At 45.3% G+C, this 15011-nt stretch overlaps 2 protein-coding genes across 7 annotated transcripts; one reads left to right on the forward strand and one right to left on the reverse strand.

The window, feature by feature from the left end:
* Positions 1-546: 546 nt before the first annotated feature.
* On the forward strand, positions 547-4506 carry LOC144124723 (uncharacterized). Its single transcript, XM_077657580.1, has 4 exons — positions 547-806; positions 1633-2268; positions 3248-3354; positions 3592-4506. The coding sequence occupies exons 2-4, from the start codon at positions 1962-1964 to the stop codon at positions 4408-4410; spliced, it is 1233 nt and encodes a 410-aa protein (XP_077513706.1). The 5' UTR covers positions 547-806; positions 1633-1961; the 3' UTR covers positions 4411-4506.
* Positions 4507-4656: 150 nt separating this feature from the next.
* On the reverse strand, positions 4657-8133 carry LOC144124721 (uncharacterized). Of its 6 annotated transcripts, none has more exons than XM_077657577.1 (9): positions 7923-8133; positions 7552-7614; positions 7196-7261; positions 6343-6396; positions 6220-6267; positions 5935-5994; positions 5796-5849; positions 4973-5738; positions 4657-4896 (listed from the first exon to the last, which is right to left on the reverse strand). In XM_077657577.1, the coding sequence occupies exons 1-9, from the start codon at positions 8100-8102 to the stop codon at positions 4679-4681; spliced, it is 1509 nt and encodes a 502-aa protein (XP_077513703.1). In that variant the 5' UTR covers positions 8103-8133; the 3' UTR covers positions 4657-4678. The 6 variants fall into 6 exon arrangements, with proteins under 6 accessions (XP_077513703.1, XP_077513702.1, XP_077513705.1 ...); XM_077657576.1 differs by having other exon boundaries at positions 5935-5997; XM_077657579.1 differs by lacking the exon at positions 6220-6267.
* Positions 8134-15011: the final 6878 nt, after the last annotated feature.

Below are 15011 nucleotides of genomic sequence, written 5' to 3' on the forward strand. Positions count from 1 at the left end.
CGGAAGAAATTTTTACCTTACAAACACGCAAGAAGCATAGACACAAGCTACTAGTTGCCCAATACCGCTTGCACGTTCCAAGCAAGCTGTGCTAAGAACAGCTAAGACTGTAAAGGATATCGTCACTGTTGACGAAATCTGCCGGCGTGACTACGTCAAGCAGAGAGAGAGAAAGATCAACTTTATTTCCCGCACACCACTAAGGGTCGGTGATGGTGTTGAAAGACATTCTGCCAAACTCAATAAATTCAGAAGTAGTTCTTACTTCGCTTGCCAGCTGATGCCAAAAAGGGCCCAGTTGCGATGCGAACACAGATAAATTCATGTGAAACAACGAGGTAACTGATAGGCTTGGCAAACGTCCAGAAGAAGATGTAAGTTCCCGCTATGTAAGTACAAAATTGCGCAAGTGGTGTCGTAAAGGGTAATGGCGCCGCACCTCTTTAGCGTGCTTAGAGCAATGAAGTTAATGACAGGCCTGTTATTAAAGGGCATATACACGATTTCAGTTTCGATACCTGGGGGCTGCCATATTGCTAGACCCCAGCGCCGCGTAGCGGCGTTGCCGTTACGGGCTGTTACTTTTGGCTTGGGCTGCTCGGGCTGCGTTGCGTCTCAGCGTGTTTTGGAGTGCAGCTCGTCGTTCTGCCGGCACCCGCTCGCAAAATAAATCTGCCGAAACGTAGCAGTGGTGAGCTTGAAGCCGTATACGTGTGCATTTTGAAAGGCGCAAGCGGCTGGAAGCGCTGGTGGTCAAGGCAACCAACCGCCCGTTATTGCATCGACGGAGCAAACGATCACGATAGGTGAGTGTCTGTGCTACTTACTACTAAAATAATGAATAACCGTAGTAAACAAATAAATATCGTTTTTTAACGGCTGCGTAGCGTGTTACAGTCTTTGTAAGTTACCGCGGGCCACCTGACATTCAGCGGAATGAAGGGCCGGCAGTCCGCTGACTGCGGAGTCGTCGATCTGCGCTGCCTTCTGCCACCGATGGGCTGGCGTTCCGAAATTACTCGCGAGGGCTCCGACAATCCCGCACAGTTCGTCTTTGGCCGCATCTGACGTGTACCGTACGTTCTACTACATGTAAATCCTTCGAATTAGCTTCGTCAGTACGCGTGCTCTTTCCCGTTGTCGGCCGCGTCCCACATAGCCACACCACTGCAATGTGGAACTCGCTCGATGCGTCACGAAACAGAAAGTTGGAAAGAACGAGATTGGTATACCCTTCACGCCTCGTACGTAGGCTGCACGAGCGCACGCAGCCGTGAGAGCGCAATTTGATTATGTGCGAGGCAGTGTTAGTTGATAGTCTGCCCAGTTGCCGAAATATGTGTAAGGTCGCCAACTCCTGTTGCGTCAGAGTATTTTGCGCAACTATATGTGCTTTGCGATCGGACTTGTGTGCCTTGTATTCGGGCAGTTAACCAGCAATATCGCATCTGTTTTGCACTGCTCAAATTTCAAGAAGGCAGAAGCAACTGTGGGATCCATATTATGGCAGCACTACAGTGAACTCATGATCGTACATATCTCCTTAAGAGCTGTAGCGCCCAATGCACTTTTGCTGGCCTTTGGAGGTATCTTTATTGTAACGTCCTTTTCATGCCGTCTTTTTTTTTTCAGATGGTGACATCCATGCTCATCCCCTGCTCGTGCAGCAGTGGACAGATGACACCAAACCCTGGCCAAGCATAACAAGTGCTCATATTGTATGCTACTTGATTAGATCAAAGGCCTGTGATCTTAAAGAGGCAGAGGCGTACAAAAGCCTGGACTCTTATAACCAGCTGCAGTGCGGTTGGGTGGGCCGGGTGCTGAGTCACGAAGCAGCTGCTGATATTGTGTATGTGAAGGCCGATGTGCGACCCTCTCAGGCAGCAAACAAAAAACCATGGTCGCCATGGGCCTGTGTGCGGAAGAATGGTCAAGTGGTGACTGCTGGTTGCTCTTGCATGGCTGGAAAAGCACGTGTTTGTAGCCATATTGGTGCCCTGTTGTGGAAGCTAGAAATGGGCGTCCAGCTAGGCATCACTGGCATCTCATGTACCGACAAGACGGTAGCTTGGAATCGGGGTACAAAGAGAAATGTTGAGCCGGCCCTTCTCAATTCCATGTCCTTCAATCTTAAGAGGTCAACGGTGGACCGCGCAAGCACGCAGCACCCAAGGCCGACCCGAAAGGTCAAGCATTTTGCAAGCAAAGAAGAACTCGCAGACCACATCAAGAAGTCACCTTATGGCGAGCTCTTCAATATTCCTGGTGAGTATTGCTGAAATGACACACATCTATTAAACAAGCTGGTTGCCGGTGTAGTAATATGAGTGTGCTTTGCTGGTATTCAGTGTCAGATAACATTGTCACTTGCTGCGTATAGTACGAGTAAGGCTCTACAACAAGGAAGTGGCAAGTGATCAAAGTCATTAGTTTCTAGAAGTTCAGTAGCACAATGTGGACCATGGACACTCATGAGTGAAAACTGATCTAAGATATAGAGCTTATGTACTTTATATGGAATACACATGCAGCTCATTTTGGAAGCCAGTCATTCTCGCAGACAGAGGAGAATCATGAACCTGTTTGAATTCTGTGTAATGGCTGGCTGGACGACAAATTTTCGTATTGTCGGTAACACAGAACACGAATAATGAGAGCTTCATTTCTTTCCAAGGGAAGAGAAGCCATTTTTGAGAACTCCGGCTCATAAGAAAAAAAATTTGCTCATTGACACGTGTATCTGGGAGAGAATGAATGCTGCATTTAATGTAAAAAAAAAGTTCACCGCTGTATGTGTTTAGTCCCATTTTGCAGTGTTCCGTATGAAAGAGATGATTTCTTTCTTAGTTAGAGCTGCATATTCAGTGCAGTTATGTGCTGTGAGGATAAACTGAAATGGAACACTGTAAGGAGAAAAATAGAGTGTAAGTGTAAAAGGGATCTATATCTTTGAATGTTAGTTTGTGGAAAGACTTTGCCAAGCATTGACAATTCCTCGGAGCACATGTGCTAGCCACATATGAAAAATTTTCATTGTAGAACATATTTTCTACTTTTTTGATGAATGCAGTTGCAAGTGAACACTGGGCTGATCCATCCATTTATTCACTCTTGTCCTGATTGCACTGTCATATATTTGAAAATGTAGGTAGTACATTGACTACTATATGTAGGTGCGAGTTTGAGTGCCTTTCATGGAATGAAATTGGCTGTTAGGCATTGTGGTGATGCTTTTCATTTGCAGGCACCCTTCTCCACAACACATTGATGACGACGAGAAGGGAGATCCAGCAACCTTCTCAGGCACCAGCAAGTGTCCAGAGGCAACAAGCGACACATCACTCAGAGAAGGTAGTGACAAAAATGCATAAGCCTTTGTCATGCATGAACATAACTTGACTCATTTATCTTGAATTGGAGTGCAAGCTTTAGGAATGACCTGAACCCACAGCCATGCTCAATGTAATCTTGCTGACAAGGCAGTGTTGCCGCCCTTTTATTGTTGCTTAAACTGTTATAGTCAGACTTCTTAACATCTTTGCCCTTAATAAAAATTTATAACTAGACTAATGAAGACATTTTTTTCAGGTTGCCTTCCAGTCACCGAAGTGCAAAGAAAGGCAGCTGAACAAAGTGGAGCCACCAGTGGACGACTTCGAGATTATTCTCGAAAGACCTCTGTGCAACCTCAACTTCGGAAAGCTGCTTGGAAGTGAGCGAGCAGTGGATAAGCTCAGCCTTACCATGACCTCTGCAAAAAAAATTGAAGCTGCCACAAGGGAGCAAGGAAACTGTGCCGAGTGGTTTTCCCACCGCAAGGGCAGGATAACTGCTTCATTGTTCAAAGATGTTTGCCGTTCCAAACGATTGAATTGCGAGTCATTAATGAAGAGAATACTTAATGACAACTGCATTACCAGCCTTGCCGTGCAGTATGGCATAAATTATGAGCAGTTAGCGAAACAGCGTGCTCTTGCTGCTTTTCAAACAAAGCATACAAATTGCAGACTCGAAGATTGCGGTTTGATGATTCATCCAAGGTATCCGTATCTTGGGTGTAGTCCAGACGGTTTGCTTGTCTGCGATTGCTACCCCCCAGCACTTTTAGAGGTTAAATGCCTATATAGCTTGCGGCATGTACATCCGGACGAATTAATTAAGGAGGGGCAGAGCAAGGCAGATTTTTGCTTAGATTCTGCAGGTGTACTAAAGGCAGCACATAAATACTACTACCAAGTTCAGGCACAGCTGCACCTGAACCTGGTAGGGAGCACTGTTTGCTACCTGTACTTGCATGTAGACCAAGGGGGAGCATTGATTCCAGTCAAGAGAGATGAAGGATTCATGGAAACCCACATTAATAATCTTGAAAGCTTTTTTGAGAGCATAATGTTGCCTAGGCTGTGAAGGGAGTTGGTTGCTAAATTTACGAGGATAACATAAGTCTCAGCTGGATGATGCCTTTATGGTGCAGTGGATATAACCAAGGCTGATGATGCACAGCAGGAACTTCCTCCTCCTTGCACAGCTGTCTCCTAAAGACGCAGCGGCCATAGAGTGCACTGTTAGTGATGCCTGTGTTCTGCATTTTTTGCTTTCTTAGAGTGTTAATCGCACGTTCGCATTTGAAATAAATGAGTCAAGCCCTAACAGTACTGGGATTGAAGCTGAACCTTTATTGTTCTTGCTGCTCTTTGATCAGAGGGCCCTTCAGATTGCATAGGCCAGCACAAACGAAAACAATCGTGTTGATATGCTTCCTTGACTTGATAGGCAAAGCCTGCTTAAAAATTCGATAAGTCTTTATCCGATTGATAGCGCGTTCCACATGGATGCGCAGTGAAGCGATTCGCCTGGTTTTTGTCACTTCTTTTTCAGACAGTTGACTCTTTCCTAAAAGACAACAAATATGAGCATTTCAAACCCAGAGGTGCATGAAAGCTTGCAATGTAGAGAACAGTCTACATACCTCTGGTGAAGGCCGGTACATTCATGCGGATTCCTTGTGCTTCAAGATGTGGCTCAAGCTTGAATCCACGATCTGCCATAATTTCGTCGCCTGGGAGTAAATAGTCCTCCACACCACATGTCCGAACTATGTATTTATCGGAGGCTCTTCCACCATATACATCTGATACAAACATGATTAGCCCGTTGGGCGCTATGACTGTCAAAAACTTGATAGTATTTGACCCTTTGTATGCGCTGTAGCTCTGTGCCCTTGCCATTAATTTCTTGGGTCTTTGCAACCACGCCTCTGTGCAGTCAAATATGCATGTTGTGCGGTCGTAGCCATTCTTGACAAAGGTGTACGGCATACTGTCATAAACTACTGACCGAGGCAGCCACACCACTATGTCTTCCATTACTTTAGCTAAGGTGGACATCATACTTGAGAATATTGTTGACACTGTCGCAATTGAAATGCTGAATCTTCTTGCAAGGTCCCCACAGAGGAGCCCAAGTCTTAGTCTCATAAGTGTGAGCAACAGCTGTTGTTCTAAACCTAATATTCCCCCTACTTTTGTGCCATTGGCCCTCAGTAAAAGAATGAGCTTATTAAAAGCATCAAACGGGAGGCCAGTGTAGAAGTGTACATCTTGTGGTGTTAAGTACTGAAAGTGAATGCTTCTCATTGTAAGAGGAGTGTTTGAACTGTCATTTGTGTCTGCATATGTGTGGTCTGGGACTGGTTCCTCCAATTCCCACTGTGTAGAGTTGTCTTTCTTCTCCACCTGAAATAATAAACAATCTTTTATATTGTTTTAAGAATCCATTTTCTTATAAATTACCTTCATTTCTGTTTCCTCCCTTGACAAACTGCTGTTTTGTTGGTCAGCGGCCATCTGTCGGAAAAATGCAGGAAAAGAAAAACATGAAGGCAATGCAGGTTGTCTTGGTTGGAAAAGTGAACTTTGCATGAGCACTCACAGTTGTTTCTTCAAAGCTAGCGTCTAGGCGAGACGAAGCAGCATCAGTTTTCAATGAGACCTGCTAGAAAAAAAGAGGCAACATCAGAAACGACCGTCTGGAAGCTCGGACAGCATGCAAGCTTATATCCAGTTTACTGGTGCATAGCAAGCTCGTTTTTGGAAATTAATACAGATTTGATAGTTATAGCCATGAGGGTTAACAACTTGCTGGCAGACAAACACAAGAATGGCAAAAACTGCCTATTTCAGTATGTAGTGGACCTGTATGTGCATGCATGCTTACATCTAGTTTGTTGCTGGTTGCAAATACATCTTGAACATTACTGATAACCTGTGAAAGAAAGTGCAACAGATGGCTGCAATTTAGCTTCAGCAACAAAAGAATGATGAGAGCATGCATACTTACACTCACTCCGTGGCTGAAAGGCAGGCTGACCGAGTGATGTCCGATACAAACAACCTGCCAACAGAGAAGTACATTAGCTGTGAGTCTACTTTCTCAGCACATTGCAAAGCATCAAATAGTGAATGCACACTAACACTGTTTGCTGATTGAGGACAGGCTTGCTATGGAATCTTCTGTGTTGGATGAGACATGTTATGAAACAGTGCAAATAACCCTGATCTCAAATTATCTAGCATGTGATGATGCTTAACAAGCTCCTCCGTACAATAACTCTGGCTTCACTAGAACAGTCATAGCTTGTCGAGACAGATTCAGTGCAAATGACATGACAAATGCCTCGCACCTTTTGTGTGCTATACGTGAGTGTGTTGCTCCAGACGTCACTCTGCATAGGACCTCTTGCATGCTCAAATATTTTGGGAAAATTTCCCTCACAGTGCTACACTCTGTTTAGGCAACAAATTGCACAATACTCAAAATCATGAGCTCTGAAAGCCAGTGCACTGCACAATTCCTTTTCTCTGCTTTACATGGCGGCATCAGCATAGATACGTGCCTAAAGCCATCTGCCTACCAATGTATAACTAGATATGGTACTTGATGCCTTTGTTGCACTGTATGATCTTTCTAGAAGACTCGCGTTTGTGAAATTGCTGTTCTGTATATTTTTTGTACACGAGTCTCATTTCTTGCTCGAATTTCACAGCTGTGCATTCGTCTGAACCGAATATTTGAGACTGCTGTGTTTTTATTGCTTTGAAACACCTTGCCACCTGTCTGTACTTCAGCCCGCTCCTGTAGAAGCCCGATAAATGCTAACAATATTGTGAAATAATAAATGCGCATTTCTTACATTGTGCGGTGGCGTCTGCTGAACTGCATCAGATGCTTCGGACTCGTCACTTGGGCTTTCTTGTCTCTAAAATGCGAAACAAGTGTAACGTGAGCAACAGCTAGCAAGGCAGCAATGTGGGCTAGTTGGTTGTACATTTGATGGGAATAACGCGCTACACAAGGAAAAACAACAACTGAAACGACGGCGCTTGGACTTTGGTGGGAATAACCCGCTACACGAGGAAAAACGACAACTGAAACGAGGGCGCTTGTGCAAGCGCCGTCGTTTCAGTTGTTTTTCCGTGTGCAGCGCTTTATTCCCATCAAATGTAACGTGAGCTCCAGCATTTCCATGTACAGACTCAACAATCTGACCTTTCGTTTGACAGGTGGTGGACCACGGTCATCGCGCATCAGGCATCTGCGGCCGTGGATGACCTGAAACGATTATTATTTCTACTAACTGAAATAAAAAGCGCTCCTGTACATCACATATGGCGGTGGTGAAGTTGTAAAGCTGCACTTTTACGTTATCGACAACGTTTTAAGTTCAATCTGCGGCCAACCAGCGCATATCGCACCGCTGTCGCGAAACGTGCCCGGTGATGGAGCAAGCAATGGAAAAAAAAAGTGACAAATGCTGTCCGTGCTTTTACGCATGCAAAATGCAGCATAATAAACATTTAAGCTCTGCAGCAAGCAAATTGCATGTTTACTATACGTAAAACGACAATAATTGTACTTGCCTTTCGCTCGTAGCCGAGATTCAGCATGGGCAGTGGGTTTTGCTCCGTTCGCTTGCCATCGACGAAATGCAGAGAACAGACGCGCGAGTTTGTAGTCGGGGCAAAGTCCTTTCTGTTAACCAGCGACGTCCACTGACGATTCAACTCGAGGTCGACGAGAAATCGGTGCAACATGAACATGTCACACCCGCACTGAGACCTGGACACAGCATGCTTGGCGCAAGTGCTATCGGCGATGTTTTTCTTTTTACGCTGGTTGTTGTCACAGCCGACGACTACGCAGTGCTGACCAGTTGAAGTTCGCGCCGAGTACGGCATCGCGGCATTAGTTGCGAAAGGCGAGAAAATCACGATAAGGTACGGATATCTGTAAACAAGCTACGCCGAGAAGGTAAGAGCCGGCGATGTAACAGCCCGCAGCCAGTTGGCCACCGTGGCAGGCTGGAGAAGCGCGCGGTTCGAGAGTATTTTCTCCCTCTCCCAGCAGCCCTCGGTAAAATCGTGTATAGGGAGCAGAGGCGCAGGTCTATATTTTCATCTTACAACTACATAATGGGACCAGGTATCGTTACAGCTTGAGCGACAGGGGATGAGTGACAGGGGATGACGGTCGCGTCAGGGGCGGTCGCCGGGGGCGCGACGCCGCGAAAACCGTGAAAGGGCTCCCACTGCGAGCGAGTACCTTGGAGTAAGAGCCGAAGCACCGAACGGGTGGCGCGAAAGCTCTGCATCTTAGTACTGTTGGACGGTCGGAGTGGAGGAACCTCTCTTGGGGGAGATGATCTCAGCCGAGCCCCTGTTAGGTTACCCTGTCTGGGACGGTCGGAGACACCGGCAAACGTTCCCTGTGGCATGAAAGTACGCTTGCAAGCCGAGGGCCGCGCTTGAAATTTGAGTGCTCGCACTCTTAGGAGCCCTGGGAAGGAGCTCAAAGGGATCAGAAATACGGACAAAATTACCGCTGTCCCCAATCCCTCCTAAATCCCATAAGCCCAACCATATTTCTTCTATCCCATTCCCATATCCGACCTCAACCTGCTACTTCCTCGGGGAGATCAGGGTAGTCTCCCCGGGCCCGCTGCTCCGGCTGTGTGTCGCTTTAGTACCCACTCCCACATTGATTTCTTTCCACCTTCGGGTGGCAAAACCCGAATTGCCCAAGGGCCACCGCTGTTATGTTGCCATTGGAATTATAGCCGCGATACTTTAGTGGTGCGGGAGAGGTCTGTTTTTTATTATTCATTTTTATGCCTTAATCTACAATATGACAACACGAGGTAGGTGGCGGTGGACGGGCAATATTATTTTCACTTCTTTTTATCGATCAACACTATTTATATCATCACGCGCGTGTGATAAGCTGCCACCGACAGGCTATTAGTATCACGCAGTGTGGTACAAGAACGCGGTGCTCTTGGCAAATGAAGGGTGCTGGGCCGTCGTCGTCGCTCCTCGTAGTCACTTGGGGACCCAGCCCGATTAAGAGCCTGCTGTTCTGGATATCGTATACGCACCACGAATCCAACTACTATGTTTGACAAGGGCACAGAGGTGCCTGAGGTGATTGGATGAATGGGATAACGTGAAGGCACGAAAGCTAGTGTTCGCTAAGGAACTGATAGTCTTACGGTACGCTGACGCAGAACGATGTGGACGCTGCTTACTGTGTGCACAGGACGACGTCACCAACACCAGCGAGTATGTGAGCTGTTTTGGTGCCTCTAATTGTTGGCAATCAATCTCGCTGAATTCGTCCCACCACCATGCCTTGCCCAGTGGATGACTCCTCATCACATTATCATGATGCCCACCATATCATGATGTACATGGGAAGCACTTTGAGGTGAAACATCTACTGCGTTGCAGGCCTTCAGCTGCTGAATGAAATGATCACCGAAAACAATGTTTTTACGTGGTATGATAGGCAGTACATGAGCGTCATATATTCATTAGAATACTTGGAAAGAAGCAATGAGAAGACGCGCGAGACGCCGCCGCGTTAGTCAGCACGTGTAAACAAAAAGCACAGGTACATTCGCTCCTTGTTATTCAAAGAAAGGTTTCATTGACGTTAATCGGCCACAATGCGTAACGAAGAGGTTTCTTCACAGCAATCCGTCTTCTTCTCCGGCGTAAAATGCAAAAACTCACGCAGAAGCTGTACGAGTGACGTCAGGTTTCTTTCTCTTTACAAGAGGCGGTGACCTGCGATCTCCGAGGAGCACGCCGAAGCCGGACACATGTGATGTACTCGGAATCGACGACGCGCTTCACAAGGCGGACGTCACCGCTGTGAGCGGCGTGTCTGCATGTTCGCCTGCATATGTGGGCGGCCGCTCACGTAACCGCTTTCATTGCTCACGCAGACAGACGCGAGGCTTTGTGAGCAGCACGCAATTATGCGAGAGCGCATGCGTGCCGCGATGCGTTGAGTCATGCATTCCGCCGCAGGTAATGATGTCACGGGAAGCCATACGCGCGGGCACCGCAGAACGGGACCCGAGCACTGGTGGTCAACCACTGACTCCACGCCCGCGATTCCTCGAAGCGCGAGTCCCTAATCCGTCGGAAGGAGCAATGTTGTTGCAAAACTGTGCAAGACTGAGGCGCTTACGAAAGAAGGGGGAAAAAAATAGGGAGCAAGGGATCACCGCGGCTAAAAAAAAAAAAAGAACTGCGTTCAATAACTCGCCGGTTGACGAACCTGCGAACGACGTGACGCGTCAAAGAAATTTTGCTCGAGCTGCGGAAACAAAAAAAAAGTATGCCGCGGTTGCGGTTGTTCGTTTTGCTTTTCTCTCCCCCGTTTGAGGCATGCAGCTTGCGCTACACTTATGAGAGGTATTGCTTCAATGGCGAAGCTGCCTGAGGCCTCTGCGGGCACGTATTCCGACATGTGAACGTGACATCGCGGAATGCGTCGTCTGGCGCGGGGCTTCACAGCCTTCTCTGCTTTTTTTTTCTTTCAGAGAACCAAAATTTCAAGGCCATACGCCCGCGACGTCTTGTGCACTGACCGCTTGGAAGCCCCTCTTGCACATACTGTTACATTTTACTCAGTCTATTTGTTATGTGTAGTTATCAACTGCGAGACCACGTTGCAGTTCATTTGCCTCACGTCATGCAGTGGTTAGAAAACACGTTGTTTAGTCTGCAACTCCATCTGTAATTGCTGACGCGTTTTAAAACTTCTTCAGCTCTGTTTTTGTTCCTAGTTCTAATGATAGCCCAACAATAGCAATGTGCAATGTCTGCACTGATAGTAATAATGACAAAAAATATTGTTATCACGAGAGAATGAGTGCCGTCTCTGTTATTATCGATAGATCCGAAAAAATCGTCTGGTCCTGATCTTATACCAAATGAGTTTTTGCGGCGGTATTTCCAATGGGTCTCAGAATTTTTGGTAATAATTTTTACTGTATCTCTGCGTGAATGTTCTGTTCCCACTGATTGGCTGCTCGCCATGGTTAAATCAGTTTATAAATCAGGTAATAAAATGAGTATAGAAAATTATCGCCCTATATCTATTTCATCTACATGGTGTAAATTACTCGAGCATGTCATTGTTGAATACTTAATAGAATTTCTCAAAAATAAGAACATTTTTTATCATAGGCAACATGGATTTCGACGTCGCTGGTCGACAGTCACCGAGCTTTTTGAAACTATACATTCCTTTGCCGCAGCCATTAGCTATAGAAAACAAAGAGATGTGATCGCATTGGATTTGTCAAAAAGCATTTGACAAAGTGTGCCATGATAAACTTTGCAAAAAAATGCACGCATATGGTATTGATTTGCAGATTATTAACTGGGTTCAGGCTTTTCTTACTAACAGGAGACGGTTTGCGCAAATAGCCGGTGAAAATTCCACAACTTCTCATGTATCGTACGGGGTTCCCCAGGGTTCTGATTTGGGTCCCGTGCTCTTTTTACTGTATATTAATGATATTGCAGAGGATATATAGACAATCACGTGGGAGTGCGACCCTTTGCAGATGATTGTCTCCTGTTCTATTATGTAAAAAATGTTGATGTTCAAGCGTTGCTGAATCAATCTTAGAAAATGCGTACAATTGGTACATGAAATGGGGCATGCAAATTATTCCAAGTAAATCTGTCGGCTTGAGTGTTAATAACAAGAAATCTCCCCTAGTTTTTCCTTACAGTAAACAATATTCCGATCCAAAAGTGTAGCAAATTGAAATATATATGAATCACTGTTACTGAAACTTTACATTGGGGGGAACACATCGATCACATATGCGGTTTAGCTCAACGCAAGCTTGTGCTCCTAAAACGAAAACTGAGACATGCAGCCCCAGCTAAGTGTTAAGCTTCAATCACATAACAGTTTAGTCCGACCAAAGTTAGAATATGCAAGCATAATAGGGGACCCACGTTGTCAATATCAGATCAATAAACTTGAAAAACTGCAAAGGTTAGCTTTAAGATTTGTATTCTCTGCTTTCCGCAAAACACAGTCGGTGACAGCATTGCGCCTCCAAGCTCAACTTCCAGAAACTAGCCACACGTAGGAAGATAGCTCGTCTCAAGTTTCTTTATATGCTTCGTGAAAATAAGTTTAATTTAGACTGTACTCTGTACATTTGACCCCAAGGCAGGTTATCTTCCCGAACTATCCACCATTCGCCATTATGTCATACACAACTAGGGTTGTCATATTTACGTACTCATTCCTCCCGAAAATCATAGTAGAATTTAATCAACTGGATCAGCACGTATTTCAGCGCACAAATTCAGCTGACATTTTTCAGAAAAAGTTGTTGTGCTTCTTGTAGCCATGCTCATTTTTGTGCATTTTTCCCTCCCATCCTTAACAGCCCGTGAAGGGTTTACAGTATTGAAAATTAAAAAAAGATAAGCCCAAGCGGCCGTGACAACGACTTTGTTAAACACTTAACCAAAAAAGCACTGCAGGGTAGCGCCTTTTGTTCTTTGCGTATGCCTCCTCGGCGATTGTCTAGGTTGTATGAAGAGCGCTGCGGCTGAAACCCTGCACTTACTGAAAGTGTTCCTTGTGTGATCATCCTTATCACGTCGTTAAATGTTTCGGAATATCAAAGACTGCAATCGAAGGAATGAGAAAGGAAGTGCAGCAGGAGGTGGATGCTCGCCGCCTGCTGTGGACTTGTGCAGGGACAAGGTATTCTGGGGCATGAATTTTACAGGAATTCGTAGGACTAACGGCGACAAGGGAGGAGGATTTCTCCAATTGGCTGACCGGCAAAAATAAGAGCAGGAGCCTTCACCGGTTCCTGCACGAAAATACCTTACATTCTCCCCTACAGTATACAGCGAACCCAAATTATGCATTTCTGGCAAGTGTGCGAAATAAAAAAAAACGCAGCAGGCTTGGTCTTGCAGCACGTGCGTGCCAAGTCAAGCTCGGCTGCATGAACCAGGTTCGCCTGGTCCTAAAGATAAAGCCAGCTAACTTGATGGTTTTATTCTTCTTCGTCCGAACAAAATAGTGATAAATTGGATGAGGTACTCCGGCGCCTGGATGCATTAGAAAGAAAGCAGGAACCGCAGTACTAGTAAAATACGAAGCAGCAGCTGAAATGATTGGGAAGCAAACGAAATCGACCCAGAACATGGACGCTTAACTGGAGATTTTCAATGCTAAATATGATGAAATTCTAGAGCCCATTGAAACCGATAAGCAGCAAATCAAGAGACTAAGGAATGATGTAGCCGAACCCTAGGTTCTCTCATCAGACTACGGCGCTCGACTTGGTAAGGTGGAGCTGGAAGTTGACAGGTTAGAGGCAGACTCATATAGGAACAGTCTAGAGATTCATGGTGTAAAATTCAAAGAAAGTGGAGACTTTACACTGCGTCCTAGCTTCGCTAGCCGTTAGTCGCCCTAGCTTGGCCTTCCTGAGCCGAGTGTCGAAGAAGTGGAAGTGGTGCACAGAATGAAAGCCAAAAAAGACAGTATTCCCCCAATCCTTGTCTAATTCTCGGAAACAGAAATTAAAGAAAAGTGGCTACAAAAAAAGAGCGGTCTAAAAGATGAAGACGCATACATAAATGAGAATCTAACAACACGTCTAAAAATATTACTCTGGCTGACAGAAGCTGCGACAATAGCAAACAACTACCGATACGTATGGGTACCGAACGGAAGAATATTTGTGTGAAGGATGGAAGGTGTCGCTCTAATCAATATTAGTTATGAAGGTGAACTGTCCAAACTAACTCCAAATGGCTGAGAGCTTCAACACACTGAGCGACTGGAATAAGCAGAAGATTGAGTGGACATCTTAGTGTGAGAGCAATATTGTCTTTGAATTATTGCATATCAATGTGCAAAGTGTGCGTAAAAACTTGGACAGCTTGCTTGTTCTTAGGCAATCTTTAGTATCGTTAGAGATTCTTATTTTGACTGAAATCAATGTCACTATAAAGATGAATGCTCAGAATTCTCGACCGACGGTTTTCTATCAATTTCACTGTGTAGAGATGGAAACAGAGAAGGTGGAATTCTCGTTTTTATTAAGCACAACTGGGTTTTCGACCCTCTTAAGGTCAATTTCACAGATACTGACGTAGCGGCTGTTCATATTGCTACAGACAAGAATATCTGGCCTGTGCAGTGTACAGACCTCCCGCTGCGAACTTACAAATCTTTCTGGAAGAACTTGACAATGTTCTCAAGGAATACAGCAATATTAAACATGGCATACTGGCCGAAGATTTTAATATTGATATTTCCCTGTCTTCTAAGCCAAGCTGTTACATAATATTTAAAAACACTGGCCTGCTATGGTATTCAAGCTCAAATACAAACTACCACACGGGAAGAGATTATTGGTAGCCGAGTAACAAGGACTTGCATCGATCATTTAATACCAGGCTAGATATTCAGAGCACTTTAAGCTGCGTTACTGAAGAAAAGGTGGCAGACCACCACATCGTGGCGCTGGTGGTACTACAGGGAATTGTGCAACTTTTATATCTTCTCGGCGGAAAATGTGTACTCAATCACACTAGTGTAAATAGTCAAATTGGGAGTTTTAGTTAGAATTCTCTCTTGGTTTATAACCATTTATATGCCTG

The sequence above is a fragment of the Amblyomma americanum genome, chromosome 3 (assembly GCF_052857255.1).
Source record: "Amblyomma americanum isolate KBUSLIRL-KWMA chromosome 3, ASM5285725v1, whole genome shotgun sequence".
NCBI classification, from domain to species: domain Eukaryota; kingdom Metazoa; phylum Arthropoda; class Arachnida; order Ixodida; family Ixodidae; genus Amblyomma; species Amblyomma americanum.